The 14,086-nt window shown below is 43.6% G+C and overlaps 1 protein-coding gene across 3 annotated transcripts in view; it reads right to left on the bottom strand.

Annotated features, from left to right (window-relative positions):
* The window catches only part of COL12A1 (collagen type XII alpha 1 chain), a 144,958-nt gene that overhangs the window by 15,756 nt on the left and 115,116 nt on the right, over positions 1-14,086 (bottom strand). For all 3 annotated transcript variants that reach the window (XM_038760746.1, XM_038760748.1, XM_038760747.1), the window contains 7 exons: positions 13,439-13,588; positions 10,457-10,534; positions 9,294-9,380; positions 7,606-7,659; positions 7,165-7,260; positions 5,832-5,885; positions 5,200-5,253 (listed from right to left, as the gene is read on the bottom strand). In XM_038760746.1, coding sequence (XP_038616674.1) covers positions 5,200-5,253; positions 5,832-5,885; positions 7,165-7,260; positions 7,606-7,659; positions 9,294-9,380; positions 10,457-10,534; positions 13,439-13,588 — 573 coding nt within the window. The remainder of the gene's footprint in view (positions 1-5,199; positions 5,254-5,831; positions 5,886-7,164; positions 7,261-7,605; positions 7,660-9,293; positions 9,381-10,456; positions 10,535-13,438; positions 13,589-14,086) is intronic.

The following is a 14,086-nucleotide window of genomic DNA, read 5'->3' as shown; positions in this document are numbered from 1 at the left end:
TCACTGGCAACAAGCTAGTGATGATGGGGAGCCCAGAGAATTATAACAGGGAGGAAGGAGGGTGACTGACAGTGTGTGATCTCAGTTCCATGACTGACAACTCAGTTTAGGAACCCATTGAATTCAAGTATTTTCTCCATTTTCCCCACTTCAAACTTCAAGGCCCAGAGGTGATTTAATCGAACAGCATGGTCAGCGCTTAGAACAGTGCTTTGCACATAGTAAGCGCTTAACAAATGCCATCACTATTATTATTAACTTAACTCCGTGAATTTCCCCCCAAAAGCAAACAAACTTCCCTCCACTACCTCTGTAAGGAAATATGGGAAGAGAGGAATTTCCTGCTATAACAGTTGATGGGATCGTTGGCCCATCTCTCCATTCCAACGTCTAATACAATTCCAAATGGGATTTGAGGGACAAATATTGAACAGAGAAGTGCTGAATACAAAGAACAGCCTCTCTGTCCAAGCTATGCTGTTACTGAGAAAATCCATAACATTCTTCCCTTTCTCCACGACCAGTTGACCCCTCCCTGGAATGGACTTCCCCATCAACTGCAGAGCACGGGCCCGGGAGGCAGAAGGACCTGAATTCTAACCCCAGCTCCACCATGTCTGCTCTGTGCCCTTCGGCAAGTCACTTTGCTTCTCTGAGCCTCAGTTACCCCATCTGTAAAATGGGGATTAACATTGTGAGCCCCATGTGGGACTGGGACTACGTCCAACCTGATTATTTTGTATCTACAAAGCGCTTAGTACACTGTCTGGCACATCATAAATGCTTACTAGATACCATAAAAAAAAAAAACTGTAGTCCACTACAACCTGTTGAGTGTTTCTGAGTCAAGCTATCTTCAAGCCTTGTTATCGGGCAGGTGGAGATGGAGAGAGAGAGGTACTAGCTTGTGAAAAATCCTGGTTAGCCAAGTCAATTCTTCAGCCAGAGCAGGCTTAGGGAATAACTCAGAGAAGGCTTTCCATAATGATATAGAGGGCTAATCATATTAGCAGATGTCTCACTCCCGGCTTAACCTGTTGTGGACTAAGTTAGCTCAGCTAGAGTTCTCTAGGGAGAGTCTTATAGGCATAAGGGGCTCATCTCTCTGTCTGTCCGTCTGTCTCTCTTTGGCTCCTGATCATTTTAAATTTCTGTCTGTTGGATTGATTTTCTCAGCCCACCAGAACTGCTCTACTGTTCTAGTTACTCAAGCTTTCTGCTCATTAAAGCATCACATCGTAACAAAGTTTTTACTGTACCATTGTCAGCAAATGCTTTGTCAATTATTTCACCAAATAAGGTTTCCTCCACTTTCCCAACAATGAGTTACTGTAACACTTAAAATCCATTCAGCTTATTTAGCCACTCGGGATAATGTCGAGTCCATCGACAATACAGATCCAGCTTTCTTTTTAGTAGGTGGGATTTTTCCACTGGAAAGAGATGCTTAGAGCCTTTGAAAATGAATTTGGAAATGGGTTAAATAGCTCCAGAAACTCTGAACCTATTTTCAGAGTAGCGATTTCACTTGAAAGGGTTGTGTTGTGGAGATTAAAAGTGCCTTTAGTCACTGGGTGTAATGAAAATGTTGCATCTGGATCTAAACTCTTTCCACGGGAAAATTCTGTGGCAAGGATGCCACTACTCTCAGAATGGGCAAGGCTGAGCTGGGGCTTGTCTCGCCCTATTCCTCCAGTTTGGGTTCTGGTCTTGAGTTTTCTGCTCCTTGCCAACGACTTTCCATTCAGAGAAGTGAAATGGGGATGTGTTCAGCACTCCTGCTCGGAAAAGGAGCCTGGATTCCCTCTTTTTGGCATCAATGCCCTTCCTTGTAGACATTCTGTTGTCCTGTGGGTGTAAAGATGCCCGGACTGACAGTGTCGCCCTTCACGGCAGAGGGAGGGGCAGATGAATTCCTTGCAATCTGTTCTTCCCTGGTTGTCCAGGGAGGCTTTGCTTTGGTCTTTGGGTTGAACCACTGTTTGCGGAGTGGATCGCAGTTTGAGACTGTGACCTTTGTCCCTTGAGTCTCCAGGACACTTGGCTCTCTCGTTTCCATTTCCCGCACACCAAGTTCTACACCACATCGTCTGTAGCTATTTCCCAGCTGACCACAGCTATGCTGGACACTCACCCTTCAGTGAGTCCTTATGATGCTCCTGTTCATCATGCTTGGGGGCAAAAATCAGTGGATTTGCACTAACAATGATGATAATGATAGTAATAATAGTTGTGGTATTTATTAGGTGCTTACTATATGCCAAGCATTCCAGTGGAGATGATACAATTAGACTGGATAGAGTCCCTGCCCCTCCCAGAGCTCTCAGCCTTAGGGGGGAGGGAGAACATGTATTGAATCCCCATTTTACAGATGAGGAAACTGAGGCAGGGAGAAATTAACTGATTTGTCCAAGGCCTCACAGCGGGCAAGTGGTATCGCAAAAGATTAGAACCCGTGTCTCATCCAGGGATCAGAACCCTTGGGAAAGTAGCATGGCATAGTGGTTAGGGCACAGGCCTGGGAATCAGCAGGTTCTAATCCCAGCTCCATCGCTTGTCTGTTTTGTGGCTTTGGGCAAATCACTTCATGCTCCTGTGCCTCAATTAGCTCATCTGTAAAATGGGAATTGAGACTGTGAGCCCCACATGGGATAGGGATTGTGTCCCACCCAATTTGTTTGGATCCACCCCAGTGCTTAGTACAATGCCTGGCACATAGTAGGTGCTTAACAAATACTATAATTATTATTATGTCTCCTGATTCCCAAGTGTTTAATACAGTGCTCTGCACGGAAGCAGCATGGCCTAGTGGCAACAGCCTGGGCTTGAGAGCCCATAATTGGTTCATCACTTGTCGGCTGAGTGATCTCGGGCAAGTCACTTAACTTCTCTGGGCCTCAGTTACCTCTTCTGTAAAATGGGTATTGACTGTGAGCCCCACATGGGCAACCTGATCACCTTGTATCTACCCCAGTGCGTAGAACAGTGCTTGGCACATAGTAAGTGCTTACCAAATATCATTATTATTATTATAAATATCATTGATTGATTGATCCCAGTCCTGTGCTCTTTCTGTGAGCCCACGCTGCTTCTCTAAGCATTTATTTGCCACAAATGTCCAGCCGATTCATGAACCAGTAGATAATATGTACATAGTATAACAGGCTCTTTGCATGAAAAAAAGCTTCAGTTGACACCAATCTACAGATCTGCGGTGCTTTTTCCCTTTCGCATCACACCCCGAATTTCCTGTTTACCTCTATCTGCAAGTTTGATCTGCCTGGCACTGAAGATTTCCTTTTGGTCTGGTTCATGAGCTGCTGCAAAGGTGTATACTTCTAGGTTTTGACTTAATCTTGGACCAGGCTGATTCTGCATTGGCAGAGCAAGGTGACAAGAAGAGATACAATTCCCCGGCTCATAATAATAGCTCACAAGGTCGGCAGTCAGTGCCAGGAGGATTCAATGCTTGTTATTTCTGTTGCAATTCAGTCCAGGAGGCCTACCAAGCATTCAGCTCATCCTCTAGACTGTAAGCTCACTGTGGGCAGGGAATGAGTCTGTTTATTGTTCTACTGTACTCTCCCAAGTGCTTAGTACAGTGCTTTGCACACAGTAAGAGCTCAATAAATACAATTGAATGAATGTATGAATTTGTGTGAGCCGGAGCCAAAAGAAAGGACGACTTTTCTAGAAAGGGATTGGTTTGAGCATGCTTCAGGGTTGCTTCCGGCAGCTGTGTGCCTCAGTCAACCTCCCTCTCTCAGTCGGGAACTTGTGTGAACTTGTGTCCTATCTAAGTGGGAACTGATCCAGCTCCATGTCTGACATCCAACTTGCTTCCTGTAGATACAGGCAAAACTGGAATTCTCCTGTAGAGAATTTCTCCCCGAAAATATGAGCCGGCTCAGGTGGAACCCGTCAGGGTGTCAATTAAAGAAAGCAGACAGCTGCTGTTGTCTCCTCGGATGGAAAGGGTTATCCCAGGATTGCCTTGAGGAGATCTCCCTCATCACCCTGTCCTACTGTCACAGTCGAAGCTATGGTAGGAACCAGCGATTGTGTCAAGATTAGGACTCCCTCCCCCCCGCCAGCTTCTAGACACCTAAAAGTTGGGACAGTGGAGTCCCTGTTCAGCCTTTAATGTAAAATTCAGTGAACATGTGTTACATCTTTACCATGCCCAGGAGCTGAATATACTCACCGGTCTAATGTTGGTCATTATCATAATTAACAATAATAACAGTAATAGTATTTAAATAATAATGATAGTATTTGTTAAGTGCTTACCATGAGTCAAGCACTGGTCTAAGCACTGGGGTAGATATAAGCTAATCAGGTTGGACACAGCCCCTGTCTCACATGGGGCTCACAGTCTGAATCAACATTTTACAGATGAGATAACTGAGGCCCAGAGAAATGAAGTGACTCGCCCAAGGTCACACAGCAGACAAGTGGTGGAGCTGGGATTAGAACCCTGGTCCTTCTGACTCCCAGGCATGGGCTCTCGCCAGTAGGTCATACTGTGGCTTTCTGTGCGCCAATGGCTAAGATACAATATAAGCAGATCAGACACAGTCCCTGGCCCTCATAGAACTCATAGTTGAAGGGGTGGGGCAATAAGCATTTAATTCCCATTCTACAGGTGAGGAAACACATATGGAAATGTGTTTTTTCTTCTATTTGTTAAGTGCTTACATTATGCCAGGCACCGCACTAAGCAGTGGGGTAGATACAAGCTAATCAAGTAGGACGCTGTCCATACACTCTAAATCCCCATTTCAGAGACGAGGTAACTGAGGCACAGAGAAGTGAACTGACTTGCCCAAGGTGGCATAGGTGGCAAGTGGTGAGAGAAGTAGCGTGGCTCAATGGAAAGAGCCCGGGCTTTGGAGTCAGAGGTCATGGGTTCAAATCCTGCCTCCACCAATTGTCAGCTGTGTGACTTTGGGCAAGTCACTTAACTTCTCTGTACCTGTTACCTCATCTGTAAAATGGGGATTAAGACTGTGAGCCCCACGAGGGACAATCTGATCACCCTGTAATCTCCCCAACACTTAGAACAGTGCTTTGCACGTAGTAAGCGCTTAATAAATGCCGTCATCATTATTATTATTATTATTATTAGAGCCAGTATTATTCTCTACTTTGTTAGGCGCTTGCTATATGCCAAGCTCCTAGACCCTCGGGCAAACTTACTCTGTCTCCTGGAGGTCCCATTGGGCCTGGAGGTCCTGGAAGTCCTGGAGTCCCCTGAAAAAAATACACAAACACATTTTTCACATATTAATTTTGAGCAAGGGGCAACAACTCCCATCCTGTCTTTTTCTACCACCGGGAAGACGATATGTGGACTGTCAGCTCATTTGCCAAGCTGCTTTTTTTGGGTTTTCTTTAAATGGCATTTGTTCAGTGCTTACTATGGGCTGGGCACCGTACTAAGGACTGGGGTAGATACAAGTTAGCCAGTTTGGACTCAGTTCATGTCCTACTTGGGGCTCACTCTTAATCCCCATTTTACAGATGAGGTATCGGAGGCCCAGAGAAGTGATTTATTTGTCCAAGGTCACACGGCAGACAAGTGGCAGAGCCGGAATTAGAGCTCAAGTCCTTCTGCCTCCCGGGCCTGTGCTCTACTCACTAGGCCATGCCCCTTCTCTCAAAGCCTTCAGGGCTCCAGTCCACAAGACAGATGGGTTCAGGGAAAGAGGCCTGGTTGATAACTCCTCAGCCCCGGAGAGAACGCTTCCTCCGGATGCTCCGGATGCTAAGCCAATCACCACTTGTCTCTTTGCAACTGACATAAAAACCACCCAAGCGGGTTATCTTACCGATCGTCCTGGCAGTCCTGGCTCCCCGGAATCCCCTTTGATACCTTGACGACCCTGAAGGGAGCAAAGACACACCCATTTTCAATTCTGCCAGTGACCAGGGAAAGTATTCCCCATTCAATCAATCCATGCTATTTACTGAGGTCTTATGATGTGCAGAGCACTGCACTGAGCCACTGGGAGAGGGCAATACAGCAGAATTAGTAGACACATTCACTGCCCATAACAAGCTTACAGTCTAGAGTGGGAGACGGGCATTAATATGAATAGATAAGTCATTTATGATAAAGGATGAAGGCCCAGCTCGTCGATTCAAAAATATACACACAACTGATGTGTTGACTGTAAGCTTGTTGTGGTCATATATCAACTCTGCTACATTGTGCTCTCCCAGGTGCTTAGTACAGTGTTCTGCACACAGTAAAAACTCAATAAATACCATTGATTGAAATGCAGGATGCACATCTCTCTGCATGTAAGTTCATAGTACCATGTTATTTCCTGAAGTTTCTGGGCTGATGGTAAATTTCATTCAGTGGAAATGTTATGGCCTGAGGCCTTTCTTTTTCCTTTTAGACCGTAAGCTCCTTTGTGGGCAGGGGATGTGTCTAGCAATTCTACTGTATTTTCCCAAGAGCTTAGTACAGTGCTCTGTACACAGTATTTCATAAATGGCATGGCTTGAATGATCTCCTTTCTTCCTCCTTCCACAAACTTCCAAATTACCCCCCAAAGGACAACATAGACCTAGTTTGGAGAAATTTGGGGAAGAAAGTCCATATCGGGTTTTCTAACCTGTGAACATCCATTATACCAATACATTCAGGCAGGGAGCAGGGATTTTGGGTGACTTCTAGTAAAGTTTTTTGGAAGCAGAGTTTTCCTTGTGACCAGTTTGAGAGGTGTCCCCTGGGAATTTGGGCAATTGAAAGACAGGTTCATCACTGAATGTTAAATACTAAAAACGTAAAAAAAAAAAACAAAAAAGCAACAACCCCCCCTCCCCCGCCCACCCCATATGCAGGTGGTGCTTCTTGGAGTATTGGAAGAGAAGTCTTTAAATCACTGCCTAGACATGTAGAGACCTTGGAGAAAATTGTTTTAAATTTTGCTGACAGACAAGTCCAACGCATACAGAGATGGGTAGCGCTCATTCATTTCATTCAATCGTATTTATTGTGCCCTTACCTTGTGCCCAGCACTGTACTAAGCACTTGGGAGAGTCTAATATAGTGATAAATGGACACATTCCCTGCCCACAGTGAGCTTACAGTTTAGACGGGGTAGGGGGTGGGAAGCGTGCCTAGTTAACTGAGGCACAAAGAACACTTACTTGTTCTCCAGGAATTGATAGGCCATTGGGCCCCTGAGGGCCTGGGGGTCCCTGAGGGCCTGGAGGACCGGAATCACCGCGAGGACCTGGAGGTCCCTGGAAAGGAGGTAGAGAGAAAGAAAGTAACATCAAGTCGCTGTGCAATTTCATCTCCCCAGAACATTCCTACACAGTCAGACTTTGGGTTTCATCACAGAGCAGCTCTGGCAGCCTGCTGTTGAGGGGATTTTGTGTGTTTTTATTCCTCAGCTTCCCAAAGAGAAAAGTAGAGGCTTGGTATTACGCCCAGATAGGTTAAGTGACTTTCTCAACATCATACAGCACAGCGGGGACTTTATCACTCTTGTTTATCAATTATGTTTGGGTTAGGACAAAGCAAATGCACCATTATTTGACACAGATACGATGCTCGCAGTAAACACGATCTGGATTCATACTCACAATTGGTCCGTTGATACCTCTTTCACCTCTGGGACCTTTAGAACCAGGACCTCCCTAAAATAGATTTGTAAAGCATTACTTTGTTGTGAGTCTAGAGTACATAACCAGAGGGAAGCAGACAGATGGTATTTGATATATAAATAATACTGAAATAAGCCATGTATCCTCAGGACACAGTCTCGTATTTCAAAACTCTAAACAAAAACCATCACATGGAAGTAAATATTTCATGACACACAAAAGCGAGGAAACAAACGTTTTGACACTATATTGGTAGCAGCTGAGTCCTTCAGTTCACTGTTTCACTTCTTGATAGTGCACTGCCATAATTGCAATGTGGATTTCTGGTCAGGAAAAATAAAACTGCTTGTAATCAAGGGATAGGAGGAATTCAGCGAAATCATTCGACGTTCCCTCTCCAGCCCCAGGTGAAAAGGAAATATGGGGGAAGTGGGGCCTGAGTTCAATCTCTGGTTAAGCAGATACAAGAGAAGCTCTGGGGAACTGAGTTTGAAAAGGTGAGAAGCAGCAGGGGCCCGTCTTCTGCACAAAATGGAGAATATTGGGAAGGTCCTATCTGTAGCTGTGACTGATGCTGCAATAGGCTCCGAGCTGTAAGATGACCCTCACTCTACTCTTCTAGTCCTGATTTGCTCCTTTTATTAACTGATCCCACCCAAATCCCACAGAATTTACGGACCTGTCCATAATTTATTTATATTAACATCTGTCTCCTCTTCTAAACCGTATGCTCATTGTAAATGGGGAATATGTCTGTTAGATTGTACTCTCCTAGAGCTCTGCACACAGTAAGTGCTCAATTAATATGATTGATTGATTGCCACAGTATCCTATAGCTTTTTTTTTTTTTGCACTTTTCCCAGTCCTTGCCCTTTTTATGTTTTTTGTGTTTGTATTCTTTTAACGTTTCCTTAAGTATCTGCCCCCTTTCCCTTTAATTCTTAGGCTGTGAACCCCTTGAGGACCAGAGACTCTAATTCTCACCCACGTGTTCTTTCCCAGCACTTAACCTAGTGCTGCACACAGTAAGAGCTTAATAAATGCCATTACTACTATTATTGTTATGAGCTACACTAAGCCACACTGGGCCACAGATTGCTTGGCATTTGAATCCCCATTTTACAGATGAGGAACTGAGGCACAGAGAATTGAAATGACTTGCCCAAGGTCACACAGCAGACAAGTGGCAGAGCTGGGATGAGAACCCAAATCCTCTGACTCACAAGCCCATGCTTCTCTATGATTTATGATGCAGTTGGGCTGGCCCTCTGGAAGAAAGACCAGAAGGAAACCCAGTGACCTTTTCATATTAGGAATGAGATTTTATGGTCAGTGAATTTGAAGTGAACTCTGATCTAGTGAATGTTCTTATGTGATGACCTACCATAAATGGCTGTATCCAAATCCCAGCCTGAAGTTTATTTTTGGGTTTTCTACCTGATTCCCTGAACCCATGTATGCCCCAAATCCCTCTGAAACTTAGGACATTCTCTACTTAAAAATTGACGAGCCCAGGAATGAGCTCAGGAAATGGGTTGCTTTCTTGAAAATCTCTTTTTTTTTCAAGGTGCTGACTCTGCAAATGCTCCCATCCTCTCCCTTTCTCCATATGAATTCAGTTTGAAACCTACAGGAGAGACACAAAGTCCTCGATGGCTTTTTCTTACCGCAGGTCCCGGGGGTCCTGGGGGTCCAACACTGTCCTGGGTACAAGTACACGCGTTTGGAAAAGCAGGACACTTCGCTTCATCTCTCTGAAATGTTCAAAACAATTGTTAGCTGCTCTTGGAAGAAGAAAGATTCGATTCGCCTCCGCTCTCCCACACACACAAAGCTGGCCTCTCTCCCTGAGTCTCCGACACTGGGGAATGAGATTCTCCAATAATCTCTCCCCTCACAAAAAAAAATAGACAAACAAAAAAATATATTTGAAATGCCTAATTAAGCTTCTTTCTGTAGGTTTCCTCTAAGATATATTACAAAGACATTTTTAAGCCGAAGACCTTTAGGGAAGACTTCTATAGTGAAAGATGTACCCGGAAATTCACATAAGCATGCACACACACACACAGACCCACTTTTCCCCCACATCCAGGAATGCTAGGGGCTCCATCCCCCCAAGTTTTTCTAGTCACTCCTATTTAGGTTAGTTTCTTCAAGAAGAGTGATTCCCACTGAATCACCTAATACATCCTGTTCCAGTGCAATGCTACCCTTCCAATGCCCCAACACCATGGACATTCTTAGACTCTCGCCCATTCGGCATCCCTCACCTTTCCAAGTCAAAACGGTCACCACCTGCCATAAGTCAACAGCGCTTAGTACAGTGCCTACCACATAGTAAGCACTTAACAAATACTATAATTATTATTATTATTTGGGATGGAGCTGATTGGACCAAATCAACACACATTTCATAACTCTGCACACAGTAAGCTCTCAATAAATTCGATTGAACGAATGAATGAATGAATGAATAACTATCAGGAATGCTGAGTGTTATTAGGACTTGGTCAAATAGGCTGATGGGGGAAACCGAGACTGCAGATGGTGGTTCTTTGCAAGCCTCCTACTCTCTCCCAGGGGACTCCAAGGGCCCCTGGGGCATCCTCAGCTTGAAAGAGAGAGGATCCGGGAAGGGTAACTAGAAACCATAACAACTGATAAGAGTGAAAGTGTTTACATATTCTTGTGCTTCACATTTGGAGAAACGGCTGCTGCTGCCAATATTATTTCCTCTCTTAAACTTCCTACTGTCAGCAGGTCGCAAGCTGGATCTGCTACCAGAGTAGAATGGCTCCTACCGCGCCCCTGCTTCATTTTCACTTACCCTAGATGGGATGTCACAGCAGCGATCTCTACTCGTCCACACTGGGCTACACACGATGTCGAAGTTCTGGATTTGGAACTGCAAAACAAAGGGTCACGAATGATTTGGAGTCACACCAAGGGGACGGGAATATCAAGTAAAATCCCACAAGGGTTTGGTAGTCAATAGCCCTGCTGGTGACATAGATAAAGGAATTGTGACCCTGATCACCGGGTATGCAGATGAAATTAAATAGGGGAAGGGTAAGCACTTTTGGGAAGTCTGGAATAGGTTCAAAAGCGTTAGACAAATTGGGAAAAGGGCTTTAAAAAAACAATGTGAACTGCAATAAAATAAATAATAGTAAATAATGATGGCATTTATTAAGCACTTACTATGTGCAATGCACTGTTCTAAGCACTGGGGAGGTTACAAGGTGATCAGGTTGTCCCACAGGGGGCTCACAGTCTTAATCTCCATTTTACAGATGAGGTCACTGAGGCCCAGAGAAGTTAAGTGACTTGCCCAAAGTCACACAGCTGATAATTGGTGGAGCCGGGATTTGAACCCATGACCTCTGACTCCAAAGCCCGGGCTCTTTCCACTGAGCCACACTGCTTTTCAATAGAGACAGATATCCGTAATTTATTTATTCGCATCCTTTTTTCACCCTACTCTCAGCCACAAGGCACTTCAGTAGATATCTGTAATTCATTTACTTTTATTAATATCTTTTCCCCCTCTAGACTGTAAGCTCCTTTTGGACAGAGAATGTATCTACCAACTATGTTGTATTGTGCTCCCCAAGCACTTAGTACACTGCTCTGCATGCAATTGATTGATTGATCGATTGATGTTGTTCCCTTAAGGAAAAGAACAACAAAATGCAGGTTGAGGAAAGGCCAGCCAGCCATGTGTAGAACAGAAAATAGCCCAGGAATCATAACTGATCCTAAGATAACAGAATTAATCATTTACTTGGCCCCAAGCTAATATGTGAATCAGTGACTTATATCATTATAAAAAGTCTAACATGATGATGGAGGAATCATTAGGATTATGACATGCAAGACTCGTTAAGAATCTCTTCAATGTGCTATGTACTGATCAATCTATCAGTGGTATTTATTGAGAGCTTATTGGGTACTGAGCACTGTACTGTGCCCTTGGGATAAAATAATCCAAACTAGTTGGTAGATAGATACCTTCCCTGCCCACAAAATTGATCAATCAAAGGTATTCATTGAGCTCTTACTGTGTGCAAAGCACCGTACTAAGTGCTTGGGAAAATATAATGCAACAGAGTTGGTAGATAGCTATCCCTGACCACGAGGACTTATCTTGTTAAAAACTTTACTTGAGTCTGAGTTCAGTTTTGATCACCACACCTTAAATAGGATGTGGAGGATTGAAAGCACCACAAAGGAGAGCGTGACCCTAATAGTCCTGTGAGGAAACATTAAAAGAACTGGAGTGGCTTCGCTTGGGAAAGAGAGAGCCGAGGGGATACGTAAACTGTCTTCCAGTCCACACAAGTGATTTCCCCGAGAAGCTGACCTGCTGTTCTCCAAGGATCATGGGACTGAGTTGATTTTTGTTTAAGCAACCTTGGAGGAAGATTAATTTGCAAGTATCAACCCACTCCCAGTCCATCTTATTGACCTGAGAAACTGATCTCCATGTTCAATGAAGACCAAATGAGAGGAAATGGACTTCGATGGAAACGGAGGCATAAGGAAAGGCTTTTTGACCATCAAAGAGACAAAACACTGGAAAGGACTTCAGAGAGAGACTGAGGGGTAAACACAACTAAATGCTCCTGTTTAGCTCCTGTTCCTGTTCTGGAACAAAAGAGATGTTGATTCTGGCCCACCACCAAAGAAAAATGCTTCTCACTGTGTAAAAAGGAGCTTTAATACCTGCTGGGTGCCTGGGAATCTTTCATTGGAGACCAGCCTGAAAACGCTTAAATCCTCTTTGAAGCATGTGTGCATGTGTTTGTGTGTGAATGTGTGTGAGAGAGAGAGATTTTGTGTGTGTGTGTGTGTGTGTGTATGTATATATATATATATATGAAGAAGGACCCCAATTCAATCTGCCATTTCACCCCTGTTTAGATTAGGGCTTTTGATCTCTTTCCTTGGGGCTACACTTTACCCTTTCATTTTACTTACAAGTTTATACAGCCTATCTTCTTTCAGAAGATACTTCCTGTTGCAATCTCCCTTTGCCCCCTTTAAGTTCAAGTTAATTCAAAACTGGTACTGGCCTCCAAAGTTAAACCTAATTATACAAGCCCAGAGCAGCATTATAAGGAGCAACAAGGGAACCAATGAATACAGGGCTGTGAATTCCTTAAGTCAGAGGAAAGGAATTAACTTCTGGCTGCTGGAGCCAATTTGTTTGAAGTAACATTCAACACATCATCCGAGAACATGATGTGTTAAAATGTCTAAGTCATTTTAAATGGCTAATGAAGCTTTATAAGCACACACATTTTATCCTAAAAGTATGTAATAAAATGATAATGAACAAAGGTTTCATCGGGTTGGAAAACAAAAGATTCTTTATTTAGTTTCAGATGATATGACAAATTAATACAGATTTTTGTTAATTCCAATTTTCTCTAGTTTTCCTTTCTGCACATGTTGAGGTGTCTCGGGGTGGTGGTGGTGGGGTGGGGGGGCTATGGGGCAGGAGAAGGGGAGCAGATCTCCATCTGCTCTGGCCTGGATTGTCCATGGAAGGAATGGCTGATGGTTTTAGGATTTTGGAAGTAGAACTGCCCCATGACTTTTTGATTTATGACCTTTGAAAATCAGTATGGAGGACAATCTAATCTCAGATTCATAAGTACGGTTTTGAGTTTGGGGCATCTAACTACTAAGAAGAGTGGGTTACACCGAGTGACCTTTTAGCCAATTTTACAATTTCGGAAGCAAAAGTAACATATTAAAGCTCATTTTGCTTGAAGCAAAAAAAAAAAATTTCAGAGTGACTTACTGTTGCTGTTTTCCTTTCGCCTTTCATGAGTTTTCCAAGTATTTCATAGCCATCAGTCGTGATGTTTCCAGCCTCCTTAATTCCTTTTTCTGCAATCTCATAGCAGTCAATGTAAATCTTAACGTTCTTGGAGGTAACTACAAGATGAACCTGAAAAATCAAAAATGTTATGGCATGAGCAATATCTCCATTTTTCTTCTTTGGGGAGAAAATGGGCTAGTATTTCATAGAGTTTTATATCCAGTCCCAGTGTCTTAAATTCTTTATGAACACACTAAATTAAGTTTTGATCATATTCAAGGCAGAAACAGCTATAATTTAAAAAAATGAGATACACTATATTATAGAACACAGCAGACAAAAATCAATCACTAATAATAATGATGGCATTTGTTAAGCGCTTACTATGTGCAAAGCACTGTTTGAGTGCTTAGCTTAGACTGTGAGCTCTATTTGGGATAGGGACTGTGTCCAATCTAATTCTCTGGCACCTACCCCAGTGTTTAGTACAGTGCCTCAGTTCCTTCATCTATAAAATGGTGATGAAGACTGTGAGCCCCATGTGGGACAACCTGATCACCTTGTAGCCCCCCAACTTAGAAAAGTGTTTCACACATAGTAAGTGCTTAACAAATGCCATCATCATCA

The sequence above is a fragment of the Tachyglossus aculeatus genome, chromosome 19 (assembly GCF_015852505.1).
Source record: "Tachyglossus aculeatus isolate mTacAcu1 chromosome 19, mTacAcu1.pri, whole genome shotgun sequence".
Taxonomy (NCBI): domain Eukaryota; kingdom Metazoa; phylum Chordata; class Mammalia; order Monotremata; family Tachyglossidae; genus Tachyglossus; species Tachyglossus aculeatus.
The sequence above is the reverse complement of the archived record's forward strand: the minus strand, read 5'-3'. Positions and strand labels throughout refer to the sequence as shown.